Source organism: Apodemus sylvaticus, chromosome 4 (genome assembly GCF_947179515.1).
Source record: "Apodemus sylvaticus chromosome 4, mApoSyl1.1, whole genome shotgun sequence".
Lineage (NCBI taxonomy): Eukaryota > Metazoa > Chordata > Mammalia > Rodentia > Muridae > Apodemus > Apodemus sylvaticus.
The window spans coordinates 2,377,148-2,394,510 of NC_067475.1; the positions used below are offsets into that span (position 1 = coordinate 2,377,148).

Here is a 17,363-nt window from a genome sequence, read left to right on the forward strand (position 1 = left end):
GAAAAAATAATCTCATAATTTTTTATTTTTTGAAGTTCTTTTTTTTTTTTTTTTTTGACTTGTTTTTTTTTTTTGAGACAGGGTTTTTCTGTATAGCCCTCGAACTCAGAAATTCGCCTGCCTCTGCCTCCCAGAGTGCTGGGATTACAGGCATGCGCCACCACCACCCAGCTTTTTTTGAAGTTCTTAACATTAAATTCTATTTGTAAACCTTTATGTTATTTTTTGTTCTATGTGTTTGTTCATGTAAGCCTGAGTATGCATGCTATTATCTACAGAGACCAAAAGAGGGAATTCAATCCCCTGAACTGGAGGTACAGGCATTTTGTGAGCTGCCTGATGTGGGTGCTGGGAACTGAACCTGGGTTCTCTGCAAGAGCAGAACTGCTCATAATGATTGAACCCCAGTATTCTTTTTAAAAAGGTCTCATGCTGTAGTACTCTAACTAAGCATGGCATGGAACCTGTGGCTACAATTTTGCCTCAGCTCCCATGGTACTGGGATTGCAGATATAAGATGTAAGACTAAATTACTATAGTTTTGAAGCTTTTTTGCTGTTACAAAAAATATTTTTAGGTAGTTTTTACTTTAAAAACTAAAATTTTGAGAACTGCCTCTCTAGCTGGGAATGAAATATTACTAGTAGGTTTTACAACGATCATGCTAAATACAAGGAAGACAAGTATCAAATGTGTCATGTTATATGTCTATAATTTCGCTTTTTATAATAAAACATAGCACACTCTTACCCCAGCTTTGAAAATCCCAGTGAAGTTCTAGGTAAAAGTCACCTAACTGAGAAATAAAATAAGAAAAATTACTAAATGTTCTTTAGTTATAAGCTCTGATACTTACAATGTTGCTCCTGTTCCCACCCCTACCCCCCCAATCATTAAAGATCTAAAGACAAGAGTAATAAGAAATTATTTTTATATTTCTTATGTTTAGATTTGAAAAAACACAATTATCAAAATACTTTCTTGTTACACCAACATCAGGAAGATGTGGCCAACAACTATGGCACCATAATGCACCTCTTCTAGAGTACCATTCTAATTTATTAGATGTTAATAACATCTTCCCAGTTCAAAGAAAATATGCTTCTACCAAAAATTCACATTACAACCCCAGAATTTTATTTCAATTACTTAATTTAAAAATAACTTTCACCATTTATTAAAACTGGTGATAATTTAACTTCATTTTAAAAGACTGCTTAAGGGGCTGGAGAGAGGTTCAGCGGTTAAGCGCACCTGCTGCTCTTGCAAAAGACCAAATTTGGTCCCAAGCACCAACGTTGGCCAGCTCACAGCTGCCCCTAATTCCAGCTCCAGTGCCCAAACTCCTTAGGCACCCTACCTACCTATATACACCAACACAGCTACATACATACTCCCCTACACACCACCCACACACACACACACACACACACACAGAGTTTTAAATGCCTTTTAAAATTATACTTATAATTTATTTATCTTAGTAAAGAATCAGGCAAAGAAGCCCACTTACCTCTTTTAGGGCTTTTAACAACCTAGGTCGTTTTTCTCCGACACTCTCCCTAGATTGCTGCTTGAGTTTCCTTAGAAGAGCTGTGACTAGAATTTAAAAGAAACAACTGACTTGTAATTTTCTTTATTTTTTTTCTATGATTGTTTCTAAAATGAATGTCATTGCTTTTTAAATTTGTATTACATTACTGGGTGTGTATGTGTGTGCATATATGGGTATAAAATGTGTGTGAAGAAATCATAGGCAATTCTGTGAAGTTGATCTGCTTCTTCCACCTTTATATCAGTTCAGTGTATTAAACTTGGGTCCGCAGGCTTGAGTTGTTATGTAGCAATTGCCATTACACACTAAGGTATCCTGCTGATCCCTGTTCCTTTTCTTAAGAAATAAAAGTTGTTAAATTTTAAAAACTTAGGGTAGTAATAAAAGTCCCCAATAAAAACTTTTTTAAAAGAGATATCTTTATGTATATATATGTGTATATGTGTGTGTGTGTATATATGGGGGCGTGTTATGTGTGTCCTGTGTGTGAGTGTGGTATGTATGTTTATGTATGTGTCCTGTGTGTGTGCGTGTATACTGTCTGTGTGTGTATTCTCTGTGTGCCCTGTACACAGGAGTCAGAGGGGAGTGTTAGTGTTTGATCACCCAGAATTGGTGATCAGACATGTGAGTCACTCCTTTCCCTCTGAGGGCTGGAAACACTTCAGTCCTCTAAAAGAGCAGCAAGCGCTCCTAATTGCTGAGATCTCTCTCCAGCCCACTAATATAAAACTTTTAAGAAAAATTGGACAAGTGAAAAGAAATTCTAATATAGTAGTCTAAATTTATTTTTGCAATTTTTAGTCATCTATTAATGAATTCACTGAGTATTTTTAGCAGAGATAAAAATCTGAAAATATACATATGATTTGAGATCTCACAAAGCTGTATAAATAAGGAAGATCGCTGGATAATTAATTCAAACTGTACTAAATAAACTGGATCACTTTGAAAATGTGTCTCAGGCACCTCTTTTAAAATGTGTGTGTGTGTGTGTGTGTGTGTGTTTGTGTGTGCTTGTATGAGGCCTAAATGAAGAAGACTGCCAGGTCTAGACAGATAGCAAATCAACAGGCTCTGGTGTGCCAAAAATTAGACAGTGCCCAACAGAATTTTCAAAACTACCATACAGTCATATGCCATGACATAAACCGACACAAACAAACAATAAACAGGCCCTGGATAATCCTGAGTGAGCAAAAAGCCATAGCTGTCTATGGAAATCACAGGAAATGCTGGAAATTATGGAAAAGAGATAATTAAAGTTATATCCATTTTCTCTCCTATGTGCTTAAGCCATTATTACTCATCGGGTAAACATTTTAAGGCAGAATACCAATATAACATTAAAATCTGAAATTGAAACTAAATAGTCCTTGAGAAATAGTTTAGCATTTTCTATTTTTTTTTTTCTTTTTTCTTTTTCAGAGACCACCTCGCCTGTATCCTGGGCTGGCCTAGAACTATGTAACAGAAGAAGGCCTCAACTTCTGATCCTTCTGCCTCTACCTTCCCAGTGCTCACATGCCCAATTTTACATAGTGTTGGAGAACAAACTCAGGGATTTATAAATATATGTATTCTACCAACTGAGCTACATTACCAGCCCTGACTGCTTATTCTATAGCACAAAACAGTAACAAAATTAGCAGAAATTAAACAAAAAGACATGTAGCTCACAATGCTTTTGCTAATAATTTTCTGATTCATCAAAAAAGTCTACGCCATAGAAAATTTCACAGTGGCACAGCAAAAAGACTTAAAAGCCATTTCCTTAAACACCATCACAAATACAATTTTACATTTACATTCCTAAATACATATCATTGGTTCAGTTAATGCTCCTGTCAGAGTTCAAGGAGAGTTCTTTTTGTTGTTTGCTTTTTTTTTTTTATAAGGCAGGGTATGATGAATAGCCCAGGCTAGCTTGGAACTCCCAACTTCCTGCCTCTATCTTCAAATGCTAGGACTATTAGAAGTTAAATGGTTCTCTTATGTGATAGACTGTAGTCAAATATAAAACTGAGTAACTACAGATCTATCTGTAGTTGGTTTTCCATGAGAATTGATTTCTGGCTTTCCTCATAGATGGTAAATTCAAAATGACAAAGACTCATGCCTTATTCTCTTCGCTTTACTACACAAACGGGTTTTACACATTCTTTTACTGTGAATACAAAATCCTTGGAAGTTCCACAGTCCTCACTACTTTTCCCCTCACTCTGCTAACTGGTTAGAAAAATGAAAGAAAGGGCTTCAGACAAGCTGCTACTCTATTCTCAGTGTCTTCAATATGTATATTTCAACTTTCCCCTGAAATAATTAAATGAATAGAACTATTTCTTGCTCTCATATGGATTTCTGATAACAGCTGTCCACAAGGAAAACTGTTGATATCTTATAAAAAGTTCAAATGCCAATTCATCTGTAAAACTACTATAGTATTAACATCATATATTATGTTTTACAGTCAAATACAGCCTCATCATTCATTCAATATAGTCCAAGAAAATCAGGCAATCTACACATGGAATATGTGGATTACATACAGAACTGAATCCTAAGAAAGAATTCAGAAAAATCCAAAACCTAGCACAAAAGACTGAGCCCACATAGTAGCCTGAAAATAGTCAATGCTACATAATTCTTCTTCAGTAACCATGACATTTTTTTCTATTTAGCTATTCTTCATTGATTTTTTTTCCTACTGAACTATGAAATAATTAATAGAAGCAGGGATATGATGCTTCCTTTCAAACTAACAGATTCACTTGATAAAAATAGATCTTTGTATCAAGTGTGATATTTTTTTTTGGTTTTTCAAGACAGGGTTTCTCTGTATAGCTCTGGCTATCCTGGAACTCACTCTGTAGACCAGGCTGGCCTCAAACTCAGAAATAGGCCTGCCTCTGCCTTTGCCTCCCAAGTGCTGGGATTAAAGGCGTGGGACACCATTCCCTGGCTTAAGAGTTATTTTTTTTTAAACAGGAAGTTCAGAGATTAAAACATTCCATTCTGCAGAAAGCACCTTAAGCAAGAATTGAAACTGACCAGATTCACTAGGACCCTTTGTGTCAGAGTTAGTAATGAAAGCTGAAGAGAACCTCTCACATGAAGTTAAGCCAAGCTGCAAAGAAGACTAATGGGACAAGACCAGCTGCCTAGAAGAAACAGAAACCAGCTAATTTGTCTGGGAAAGGTTTAGAATAACTGAAGCAGGTGGATTTCTGAGTTTGAGGCCAGCCTGGTCTACAGAGTAAGTTCCAGGACAGCCAGGGCTATAAAGAGAAACCCTTTGGGGAGCAGGGGTGGAATGGGGGGGGGGGGTTGGGGGTGGGAATGGGAAGAATAACTGAGGCACCTGGAAAGGACACTGACTTCAGGCTGTGCAGTGTGCTACAGGTTCCCAGTTTTGTGAGCTGGGGTAAACTTTGGTGATATAGTTGGTCTTTGAGTCATTTCTGCTCCTGTAAATAAGCCTTCACAGTAAATAATAACAATAAAACTCACTGATTCACCAAGTTGGGCTTTGGTGGTATCTGTACCTAAGGAAAAAATAGATAAAAGCCAAATTGTGTGCTAAGGAGATTCTAGAAGGCTTTAAAGTCTAAGTGGTAGTTTACATAGAACAATACAAGTAAAGATTATCAAGCCTGACTCATAATTGGTGGATAATTATGCCCCAAGCAAAAGGTTATGCCAGTAGTGGAGATAGTTTGCCAGAGCTCCACACCCACACCCCCAACAGCCACTGTGCCAACCCAGAGCTCTTCTGACCCAGGGCGCCAGCAGGTGCAACAGGGAAAAGCAAGGCCACATTCAACTTTAGCCCTGAGTAGATCTGAGAAGATTAAGTCTGTCCCTGAGTATATCAAGTATAGAGAAATGTAGGGAGGCCCCGTGTAAGATCTCCAGGATAAGGAAACAAAATGGCTCAATTAAACAGAAATAATAATTTGCAAGAAAAAAAACAATGAATCTTGACTTCAAACGTTTTAGTACCAATAACACTGAATGCTGGAAGGATGAAATATGGAGGCTTTCGATGTGACTCAACTGTTCTGCTGCTCAATGCTAGAGTTCCCAAGTCATGGATAATTCATGTTTAAGTTTGCAGATTTCTGAGTAGAAGTCACACCACAAGAAAACTATCTCAATACATCAATTTGTATTTTTAAAGTACTGCTTACTCATCTGTCTGTCTCCATAGCTGATGGCTTCCGCAAGAGGGCTCCATCCCTGAGCATTTTTCACCTTTACTGGAGCATTATGAGCCAACAGTAAATGTGCACATTCTGCAACATAAAATAGTAGTAACAATCAGATACACAATTTCTAGAATCTTTAAATATGAGTGTTATGCAAAAGAAAGCAGATTACTACATATGTGAAATGCTGTTCTATGTATAATTAATTTATAAACTCTCATGTGTATAATGTTGTATAAGATCCCCAGAGTCAAAGGAACTCAATCTGCCTAAAAGTAAATTGGATACTCTCAAAAGTATTGCTTCCTATCTCCAAAGAATATTTAAAGTGTTTACATGAACTAAAGATAACCTATGAACCTTAAGAATATAATTTATACAAATATCTACAGTTCAGCTAAACATGGTGGTGCATGCTTTTAATTTAAGCACTTGCAAAGCAGAGGCAGGTGGATTTCTGAGTTATTTGGAGGGTACCTTGGTCTGCACCTTGAGTTCCAGACAAACCAGGGCAAAGTGGTAAAACCATGTCTCAAGAAAAAAAATCTATTAAAAAAAAAAAAAAAAGCCAGGCAGTAGTGGCACACGCCTTTATTCCCTGCCCTAGGGAGGCAGAGGCAGGTGGATTTCTGAGTTTGAGGGCAGCCTGGTCTACAGAGTGAGTTCCAGGACAGCCAGGGCTACACAGAGAAATCTTGTCTCGAAAAACCAGGGGGGAAAAAAAAAGGAAAAAAAAAAAAAAAAAGAAAAAAACCTACAACCCAAAAAGACCCAAAGGAGAATCTGCCTATCTGCTATGTCAATAAAGTGCTAATAATTTATTTCAGGAAGTAAAAAATGACTTTTAAGGGAACTATACTGGATACCCTAGCCTGTATTTTGAGCTTGCCTATCTCAGTCAATTTATAACAGTACTTTCCCCCCTGACCCTTCTCAGATAATTTTTTTAATGATTTATGTTATGCATGTGAATACACTGTAGTTGTCTTCAAACACACCGAGAAGAGGGCATCAGATCCCATTACAGATGGTTGTGAGCCACCATGTGGATGTGGCTACTGGGAATGGAACTCAGTCAGTGCTCTTAACTGCTGAGTCATCTCGCCAGCCCTCAGATAATCTTTAGAACCTACCTTTATGAAGGTATCACTTGTCCTTTACAAAGAGTTTCTAGGTAGTCAGATCTTAAGCTTTGCTGTGCACACAGGACTGAGTTAATTAGCAGGAAATTTTTGTTTCAAATTGTACTATGCTTAAACATGCCTAAAACCAGGTACTCCAGGTCAGACCAATACCAGCTGAGTCATGCCGAACTGAACAACCTTCTTATTTTTCACTGCTTTGCTGGCCACAGTTGCAGAGAACTCCGCCCCGATACAGAAGACTGTCTTTGCAGGGCATGGTGGCTTACCCCTTTAATCCCAACACCACTCGAAGATAAGGTAGATGGATGAAGTTTTTGAGTACCAGGCCAGCTTGATCTACCATAGTGAAGCCAGCCAGGGTTACACAATGAGTACAAATTAGCAAACCACATGTTCACCATGGGTGGGAAAACACAGTGTCATGCACAGTGCTAGAGGACTATATGGTTAACAAAAAGAAGCACTACAGCAAGGGACAGGAGCAAGGGGAATGGTCAGTCACTGACCAAACTAAGAAACTGAATAAGCAGTTGGCACACTTGTAAGTAAAGGGAGAGCTCTTTCCAGAAAAATGACAAAATGTCCATTCACATGCAGTAGAATGTATGAAGTCACATGCATACACACAAATATGATGTTTAAGTGACAACTATGAATGAAGTTAAACATTAAAATATTTACTAACCTTTATTTCCTAACATCACAGCAAGATGTAAAGGAGTGTTTCCTAAAATTAAAAACAAAATTACATTAGAAGTCATAACAACAGAAGAAATTTAACTTAAATGTGGTTTCAGCTCCTTTATGATTTTTATTGACAAATTTTAAGCAAAAATAACACTTCTGTTTTCTGTGACAAATTCAGAAGGGGGCAAAAAGTACAGCCCAGAGTGCCTTCTCTGACCTGCCCAAAAGCAACCAGCAGGACATTTACTCTCTGAGATGTTCCCAAAGACTTCAGATTCCTTCTGGTGCTCATCACACTAGTCTTTGTGGGGACATATCAACTCATGTGGGGACAGAAAACAATAAAAATCATTCTTAGTCCTCAAGCAGCACAGAAGTCTTTCAACTGTATGAGACAGACTTTTTAATAACTGTTAAACACTAAGTTAGGGAGCTGCAGAGATGGGTCAGCAGTTAAGAGCACTGACTGCTCTTCCAGAGGACGCAGGTTCAGTTCTCAGCACCTGCATGGAAGCTCACTACCACTGGTAACTCCTGTTCTAGGGGATCTAATGCCCTCTTTAGGTCTGTGTGGGCACTGCATACATGTGGCACATATGTAAATATGAAGACAAACACTCATATGCATAAAATAAAAATAAAAATACATGAAAATAAAAACATGGCCAGGCGGTGGTGGCACACGCCTGTAATCCCAGCACTCTGGAAGGCAGAGGCAGGCGGATTTCTGAGTTCGAAGCCAGCCAGGTCTACATAGAGAGTTCCAGGACAGCCAGGGCTATACAGAGAAACCCTGTCTCGAAAAAACCAAATCCAAAAAGCCAAATAAATAAATAAATAAATAAATAAATAAATCATAAAACTAAAAATAAAAGGAACTAATTTCAATAAAAAGTAGTATGAATATGCCCACTACCCTGTAGGGAAATGCTACTATGTATATGGAAATACTACTGAGTTGCTTGAGGACTAAGACTGATTCTCATTGTTTTCTGTCCCCACATGAGTTGATATGTCCCCACAAAGACTGGTATGATGCGCACCAGAAGGAATCTGAAGTCTTTGGGAACATCTCAGAGAGTAAATGTCCTGCTGGTTTCTTTTGGACAGGTCAGAGAAGGCACTCTGGGCTGTACTTTTTGCCCCCTTCTGAATTTGTCACAGAAAATAGAAGGCAAACTGTGAGATAGCTTCAGCTCCTTTCACAATTCTGTATATAATCATTCCTCAGTATCAGAGGGTCAGTTCCAGGACTGCTCACTCTGGACAACCTCCTATAAAATGATCAGTATCTGCCTATGATCCACATGTGGCTTTTGCATTCCTTACACCTGAAGACGGTAGATCTAAAGACCATAAAGACCACACATGGTAGCTATGCTAATTGTTTGAAGAAGTGACAAAAAGGAAAAACTCTGCCAGCAACCAGAGAAGGTTTGTAGGTTCTCTGGACTATTCTTCCAACTTTTCTATGGGTATGAAATATTTCTAAATAAATTTCAAGTTTAATTTTTTAAAAAGTTCACAAAAAAAAAAAAAAGAAAAAAAAATGTTTTTTGGGATGGCTCAGTGGATAAAGGTGTTTGCTACCAAACATGAAAACCTGGATTTGAATCCCAGGGGCAGATATGCTAGAAGGAGAAAACTGAATCCTGCCAAGTTGTCCTTTGACCGTACATGTACACAGTGAAAATAAATGTTTTAAAAGAAAATCTCTTTTCAGTACTTTTCCCTAAAAAAGACAAGATATTTCTGTCTTTGGGATCACATCTAACTTTAGATCAACAGGGATTCCCTGCAGATGTGGTAAGGCATGCCTGGAGTCACAGCAACAGTGAAGCAGAGACAAGAGGATTATGAATGAGTTCAAGGTCAGTGTGAGTTTAATGCAACTTTGTCTCAAAAGAGGGGGGAATCCTTTATATCTTTAAATAGTTCTCTAATCCAATTGCTCTTATTTTCATTTTCAAGTAAAATGTTTACACTATATACTATATTTATATCTTGCATCTCTTCAATTTACTGCAATTCTATATTACTTTTAGTACAGTTAATATATCATTCAATTTTCTATAGGGTCAAGATACTGACAAGTAAATTTGTTTGACTTTTATTTTTAAATTTCCTGTTTCTTTGTATACTGATTCATTTTCTTCGGTTTTAGAGAAGTAATCCTTGTAAATGGATTAATGAAAAATCAAGCAGTTATTACCCAAATCTTCTGTTTCTCTCAGTATTATTATTAACATCTTCTGTGAGAATAACCTTTTCTCTTATAATGAATATCTTTTAGAGATATCCCAAATGGACTTTATTTTCTTTTCACCCATCCTGCAATAAAGAATTCTCGGAAGAGAAAGGAAAAGCACTACTCTGTTTCTCCTCTATTGGTTCAAGGGGTGAGCATCCTAAACCCCTCTAAGCACTCATGACAGCTGATAATCATAGCACTTTCCTGTGATACTCTCTTCAACAGAGCATTCAAGGAACTGGAAAAGTGAGGTTTGCTAAACAGAGTGAAAGACAAAATAGTATAAAATAAACCCTGAAAAGTATGAAACCCCCATTAACTTAAGGACCTAAATACAACAAAACCACTAAATTTACTGACCAGTTTAAATGAAGTAAGAACAAGCTGGGTGGTGGCGGCGCACACCTTTAATCCCAGCACTTGGGAGGCAGAGGCAGGCAGATTTCTGAGTTCGAGGCCAGCCTGGTCTACAGAGTGAGTTCCAGGACAGCCTGAGCTACACAGAGAAACCCTGTCTCGAAAACAAACAACAACAACAACAACAACAACAACAAAATGTAGTAAGAACAAAGCATTAGCTGGTCAAACACTGGCTTTTTGCCCAACCCCACCCACCCCACACCCCAAACAGGGTTTCTGTGCAGCCCTTCCTGTCTTTGAACTCATCTACCTGCTTCTGCCTCAGAGTGCTTGGATTAATTAAAGGTGTAGTACCACCATGCCTGGCAGACCAGACACATTTTTAGGGTTTCAGAGTGGACAAAGTAGTAGGTAACACCAACTCACAGGCAGGGGCAAAATGGTAAAGGAGGAAGCCCCTTGAATGTGGGAATTCCCCTGTGTTCTGCTTCCTGGTTCAAGATGTGAGACAACAGCAAGGTATACTTCTGCTTGCCACAGTTGTGAGCATCCCCAGCATGGACACAAAACAACCGTTTCCCTCAATTTGTTTACCAGGTACTTGATCACATGAAAAGTAAATAACACACCACCAATACTACTAGGTTGGCAAAGTGAAAGCAATCTCCATGAAAATACCCAGTAATTTTTCTCATGAATTGAAAGCTGGTGTTAAAATTTGTATGAGAATATCTAGGAACCCAGAACATCATCAACTCAGTGTTGGCAAATGGCAAAGCTTTCCAGCTTCAAGCTCATGTCTTCTGAATATGGTTTGTGGCTGCTCTGGGAACAGCCAATAGGATTGCTAAAGTTAGTGCCCTGAACCAGGTGTTTACAGACCTGTTCTAAACAGCTGCCTACATTTGGCTTCCAGGACAGAGTACTTTCTAGTCACCACTCAACTTTCTAAAGGCAATCACATTACACTGCTGTTTAAATGTCCTCTTATAGTCAACATAATTCTGGCATTACTGTATTTTACAATGTCAGGTTCATTTAAAAAAACAAAAAAACAAAAAAACAAAACCAAGACTAAACACCGTATGATCAACCAATCTCACTCTGGGGTACAGTGGTTGTCATCTCATTGGTTAAGGTCCCTTTGGATTTGGATGATCCTTTCACCGCAGTTGCATGTCAGATATTTACATTATGATTCCTAACAGCAGCAAAATAAGTTATGAAGTGGCAACAAAACTATAGTTGGAGGCTACCACAACATGAGGAACTGTATTAAAGGGTTGTGCAACACTACCATTCTGTCAGAAATGCCTGCATGTGTGTGCAGTGAGGACACAATCAATCAAGCATATACAGAAATAGATGGGACTTTTAAAATGAGCACACACAATGGAATATTACTGACCATAAATGCTTTACTCTTTTCTGGCAAGGTGGATAGAAGTGGAAGACATCGCATTAAAGGAAGGGAGATAAGCTGGGAGCATCAAGACAAATACTGCTGTTCTTACACTTGGTGAAGGTAAAAAAAAAAAAAAGCCAGTTGCAATGCACAGAAAGACAAACCCTGCTGGTGTCACTTATCTGTAGAAGCTACAGGAGCTAAACCAGTAGACACTGAGTGCAGAATGGACAACAGCACCAATTGTCTGGCACAATAAGGCAACAACAGCCTTCAGTTATGATTCAGAGTAACTGGAGTTTAGAGTTTGAGGGCTCCCAATACACAGAAAATAAAAACATCTAAGGAAGTAGAAATGCTAATTATGCTGATTTGGTCATTAAACAATGAACACATGTATCAAATTACAGTAATTTATCCCATAATTATGTGGAAATAGTGTGTCAATGAAAAAAATGCTGCTTCTTACAAAATTAGGACTTCAGAAAACAATGTGCCTTGTCCACAAGAGCAGCTTAAGACGTTTTAATTAAAACTATAAACTTTTAGTGTATGCCACTCTAAAATGGAGCATATTTTAAAGTTTGTTTCTGCATTTAATTAGAACTAAAACATTTTACCTACCCTGGATTAAATTACCACTATTGAAAATAAAAGTTCTGAAGTATAAGAAGAATATCTACTTTTACAAAGACTCACTGTTATAAATGGAAAGAGTTTTTCAGAGCCTTTCAGATAGCTGAGGGAATTCTGGACACTATACCAAAACTCATCAAGTAATGATTTTCTCAAAGGTATTAATGAATCACGAAGTAATGATTTTCTCAAAGGTATTTGCAATGGGGAATCCAAACTCTATCAGGGTCTGTTACACTGAAACACACTGGCTTCTCTTGCACTGGGCACGTGCCACACACACGCACACAAAACGCTCAAGTGTTGCAAAGGACTAAACTCAGAGCTTCTACATTAGAACTAAAACATTTTACCTACCCTGGATTAAATTACCACTATTGAAAATAAAAGTTCTGAAGTATAAGAAGAATATCTACTTTTACAAAGACTCACTGTTATAAATGGAAAGAGTTTTTCAGAGCCTTTCAGATAGCTGAGGGAATTCTGGACACTATACCAAAACTCATCAAGTAATGATTTTCTCAAAGGTATTAATGAATCACGAAGTAATGATTTTCTCAAAGGTATTTGCAATGGGGAATCCAAACTCTATCAGGGTCTACCCAGTACTCTACCTCTTAGCTACACTCCCAGCCTAAGACATGATTACATAATACATATCATCAGAGCTGAAATATCACTATCACAGTTTATGGCCATCCAGGTACTGATACATTCCAATAGATATTATCAAAACAGCATGCTGGATGTGATCAGAGAAATAGTTTTAAGAAGTAGGAACCTGGTAAGGTTAAAATGACAGAATTAAGTTTTCAACATTCTAACTTGCCTTTTGTTTAGTTGGTTGTTGTTTGTTTTTGAGACTTCATTTCTCGGTGTAGCCATGCCTATAATGGAAGAACTTGATCTGTAAACCAGGCTGGCCTTAACTCACAAAGATCTACCTGCCTCTGGTGGAATAAAAGCATGGGCCACCACAGCTCAGCTAAGCCTTATCCTTTTAATTGAAAGAATACTCTCAATTAAACCTTACTCTTTTAATCGGCAGGAAATACAGTTTTGTGCCATATGGGATCAAGTTTGTCCCATTTACTTTCCAGAGAAAAATCTGCCAAATACCTAATTTGTCTATAAACTACTTGCCCTCCCCCAAGAAGAAATGTTGTTCTGTGAAGAAATGGTATGTAGTTCACCTGTAGCCCCCTTCAGAAATGTGTTTCCCTTACTGCCCTCAGCATACATAAGAGCATTGTACATAGTGCCTACATGGCATCAAGAAGACCGAGAGGCAAGCGTTCAGCAGGGTTTCTGTGCTCAGTGAACAGGCCAGCAGAGACGGCAAGCAGTGACTTGTGTTATGAGACAGTTTTGACCTACACACCCATTAGGCAAAGCAAAAATTCCACATACCAGACCCAGTACAGCTCCAAGTTCTCCTGATACATCTAAGCTCTATCCAGACAAGGAGGAAGAAATTCTCGCTCAAAAATGCTACTACTGTAGTAAATGTACAGAACACTCTGGAAGCTTTTTGATAGAAACTCAGTAAGAGCCTTTAAGAAAATCATTTGACAAAGGCCATTTAAAAAGTAAAAATACAGTGCTGGATTCAACTGGTAAAATGCCTGCTAAACAACCTTGAGTACCTGAGATTGAGTCCTTGATATGAAAGTTGGATATGAGGGCTGGAGAGATTGCTCAGCAGTTGAGAGAACTAACTGTACTGATGAAGCTTCCAAAGGATCCAGGTTCAATTCCCAGCACCCACATGGCAGCCCACAATTATCTGTTACTGTAAGATCTGACATCCTCGCACAGACATGAAGGCAGAACACTAATACATGTAAAAAAATAAAACAAAATAAAATAAAATAATTTTTAAGCTGGGCAGTAATGGTGCACTGCTTTAATCCCAGCACTTGGGAGGCAGAGGCAGGCGGATTTCTGAGTTCGAGGCCAGCCTGGTCTACAGAGTTGAGTTCCAGGACAGCCAGGGCTATACAGAGAAACCCTGTCTCGGAAAACCAAAATAAAATACATAAATACATAAATAAATAATTAAAAAAAAAGTTGGAAGTGGTAGTAAATGCTTGAAATCCCAGAGTTGTAGAAACAAACAAAAAAGGTACATAAAATAAACACAATTCTAAAAGAAAAAAACTAATAGCTAGGCTGAGGAAGGAGGAGGCAGCTAGAGTAAAAGTTACACTGCAGTAATGGAACAGAATAAAGTCAAGACAGCTCTGTAGGTACTGACACCCCCAAGCCAGACAACCTGAGTTCAATTCAATCCCAGGACCTACACAATGAAGGAGAGATTAATTCTCCACAAGTTGGATCTCCACATACAGGCATACAGAAATAAAATTGGTTAAAAAAAAATTACTGATCTTAAGAACAGGGACATTATGAAACTATAGGAGAGCACAGCAGTGCTGCTTCCCTGAGTGCCAGAAAGAGGCATGGTTGAACTTTTTACAGGACAGGGCCCATAGCTGCTTTGACCATAAGTGATATAAAGGCAGCTAAGTACTTCATTCAAAAAGTGAATTTTGGTGGGTAAAGGACAGTAGTATCCGTTAAGGATTTATATAGAATTTTAATGACTCTGAAAAGAATTTAGCTTTTTTTTTTTGTTTTTTTCAAGACAGGGTTTCTCTGTGTAGCCCTGGCTGTCCTGGAACTCAATCGGTAGACCACGCAGGGCTCACACTCAGAAATCCGCCTGCCTCTACCTCTGCCTCCCAAGTGTTGGGATTAAAGACGTGACCCACCACCAACTGGCTAGAATTTAGCTTTTAAAAAAATGCTAAACATATAGCTAGAAGCCCAACAATCAGCAATTCTGAAATTTCAGTACTTCCCATGACATCTACTCATCTCTTAAAGAACATTAACTTACAAAGGGAATGTTTTGACCATTTTCAAAGCGACTTTAAGTCATGTAACTAAGTTCTAAAGGCAAAGATAAACACAGCTACTACTAGACTAGGTCTAAATAACATCCTACTAACCAATACACTAGAGCTACAATTCAATTGTTTAAGTCAGGATCTAATTCTCTGTAGCAGTCAAATGTGCTTCTTACAACAGCAAAGTAAAATAAACTAAAAGTAGAGATGAGAACTTGGAGACAGCTTCAGAATGTTTTTGTATTTGATTTATGATAAATAATAGGTGGTGGCATTATGACTATTGATAGTATTACAAATTCAGAAGACAATGACAGATTCAAGAGACAATTATTCATTTGTTTTCTATTTTTGTTGTAATTTTAGATAAGAAACCTAAAAACCAATGAAATTCAGGAAGCTTATTTTCACAGGTGGTATTGCATTAATGTGCAAAACCATTTTGTGCACTAATGTACAATACCTTCTTGAGCAGTTTACCTAATGTATAATTGTCAGGTTAAAAACAGCTGCCAACAGGCCGGGCCACCACCGCCCGGCGAAAAATATTTTTCAACAATTACGATTACACAAGGCCTAACATACAATCCACAGCACCACGGGGGGAAAAGGATGCAAATAAATCTTAAAAAACAAAAACAAAAAAAACTTGTTGCTTAAAGGGGGCGGGAGGGGGGTGACCATCTGACAAGATGCGGCCAACAGTAAATACTGATAACCGTTCACTACCAAATATACCATGCTTTCTCAAACATGTGGCTAAGACTTTATAATGAAAGCTATAGTATGTCTTTATAGTCTCAGTCAAGATGAAACATTGTTCCTAGTGTGGAAAGGGCAACAAAAAGAAACAGCTACTGTGAAGTCTCTTCAACTGCTTTAGGAAATTAAATGAGGACACATTTCTGTATGGCTTTCAAAAACCAGTGTTAATAGCACGAGGACAGTGACAGAGAAAACATCTAGCTGCACTTGGGCTCCGTAACTGGGTGATGAAGACCGGCAATATGCATGTTCAAAGTTAAAACTCCAAGAAGGAATGGAGGAGAAAGAAAACGTTCCCTACAGCCAAGAAGACCAAGAAGATAGCCCGACATTTTGGCACACGGAAAGGCTGCCGCAGAGACAAGACAACTTGTCCCTAGATGCTCAGGTGGACAAGAAGAAAACATCCTTTCTGCACCCAAAAGACCCAAACTCCTGACACCTGGCACGCTGAGCCTGAAAGACTCGGGGGCTTTCCGCCAGAGGAAAACACTGTGCGGGAGAAGGGGCCCCGAGCCCGAAGGCAGACAGCCGGTCACCCCACGAGGGGACGGAAATCGGGCAAAGCACGCAAAGCTCACCATGATTATCTTTCTGTCCGATATTGTGCGTGCGGATGAGCGAGGACAGTCTCCTCACGTCCCCCTTAAAGACGCACTCGTGAACCGGGTAGAGCGAGGGGCAGCTGCCTCCGTCAGCGACCAAAGCGGGGTTGCTGCCCAGGCAGGCCGGGGCCGGGCAGGTGGCAGTCACTGCGTTGTGCTGCGGCGGGGCCGGGACGCCGGGGCCGGGCGCGGCGGGCGCCTTCAGCTGCAGCCGGTGGTGGTGGCTGAAGATCTTATGGCAGGCCTTGCCGCCCTTGCCGCTGCCGCCGGGTCCGCTTCTGCCCCCGGTGAAAGCGCCGCCGAGCGCGGCCGTCGCCTCCTCCTCGCAGGGCTCCAGCACGTCCCCGTCCTCTTTGCTGGGCTTGTGGTCCCTCCGCAGGGAGCGAATCTTCTCCCCGGTCATCGCCGCCGCGGCGCGCGGGACAGGCTCCGGGAGGCTCACCGCGGGCCGAGCCGGCGCGGCGGCGGCGCCGGGCGATTAGAGCGGCGGCCGCGAGCCTAGCACGCAGCATGAACTCCCGGGGCGACCGCGGGCCCGCGACACGCGCATCTCCCGAAGGCGGCGGCCCTCGTCTCGGACGAGGAAAGCCGCAGCTCAAGAACCCACGACCACACGACGCCGGACGCCGCCGCCGCCGCCGCCGCCGCCGCCGCCACCTCCTCACTCGGAAAGACCCGGCGCAGCCATCTTTCCCCGGCTCCTCTCGCGAGAGCTCCGGAGGAAAAGCCGCGGAGAATCAACGGGCTGCTCCTGCGCTTGGGTGTGTGTCCGGGCAGCGCCCGCGCTACCCTTGCACAGGGTTCCACCCTGGGCCGGGCCCTGCGGCTACCCAG

General features: G+C 40.1%; 1 protein-coding gene across 2 annotated transcripts in view; it reads right to left on the reverse strand.

The window, feature by feature from the left end:
* The window catches only part of Ankrd13c (ankyrin repeat domain 13C), a 43,415-nt gene extending 26,422 nt beyond the window's left edge, over positions 1 to 16,993 (reverse strand). For both annotated transcript variants that reach the window (XM_052178854.1, XM_052178855.1), the window contains exons 1-5: positions 16,506 to 16,993; positions 7,594 to 7,635; positions 5,746 to 5,850; positions 1,514 to 1,599; positions 751 to 796 (exon numbers count right to left, since the gene is read on the reverse strand). In XM_052178854.1, the coding sequence (XP_052034814.1) occupies positions 751 to 796; positions 1,514 to 1,599; positions 5,746 to 5,850; positions 7,594 to 7,635; positions 16,506 to 16,932 (706 nt within the window). In that variant the 5' untranslated portion in view covers positions 16,933 to 16,993. The remainder of the gene's footprint in view (positions 1 to 750; positions 797 to 1,513; positions 1,600 to 5,745; positions 5,851 to 7,593; positions 7,636 to 16,505) is intronic.
* Between the last annotated feature and the right edge of the window lie 370 nt (positions 16,994 to 17,363).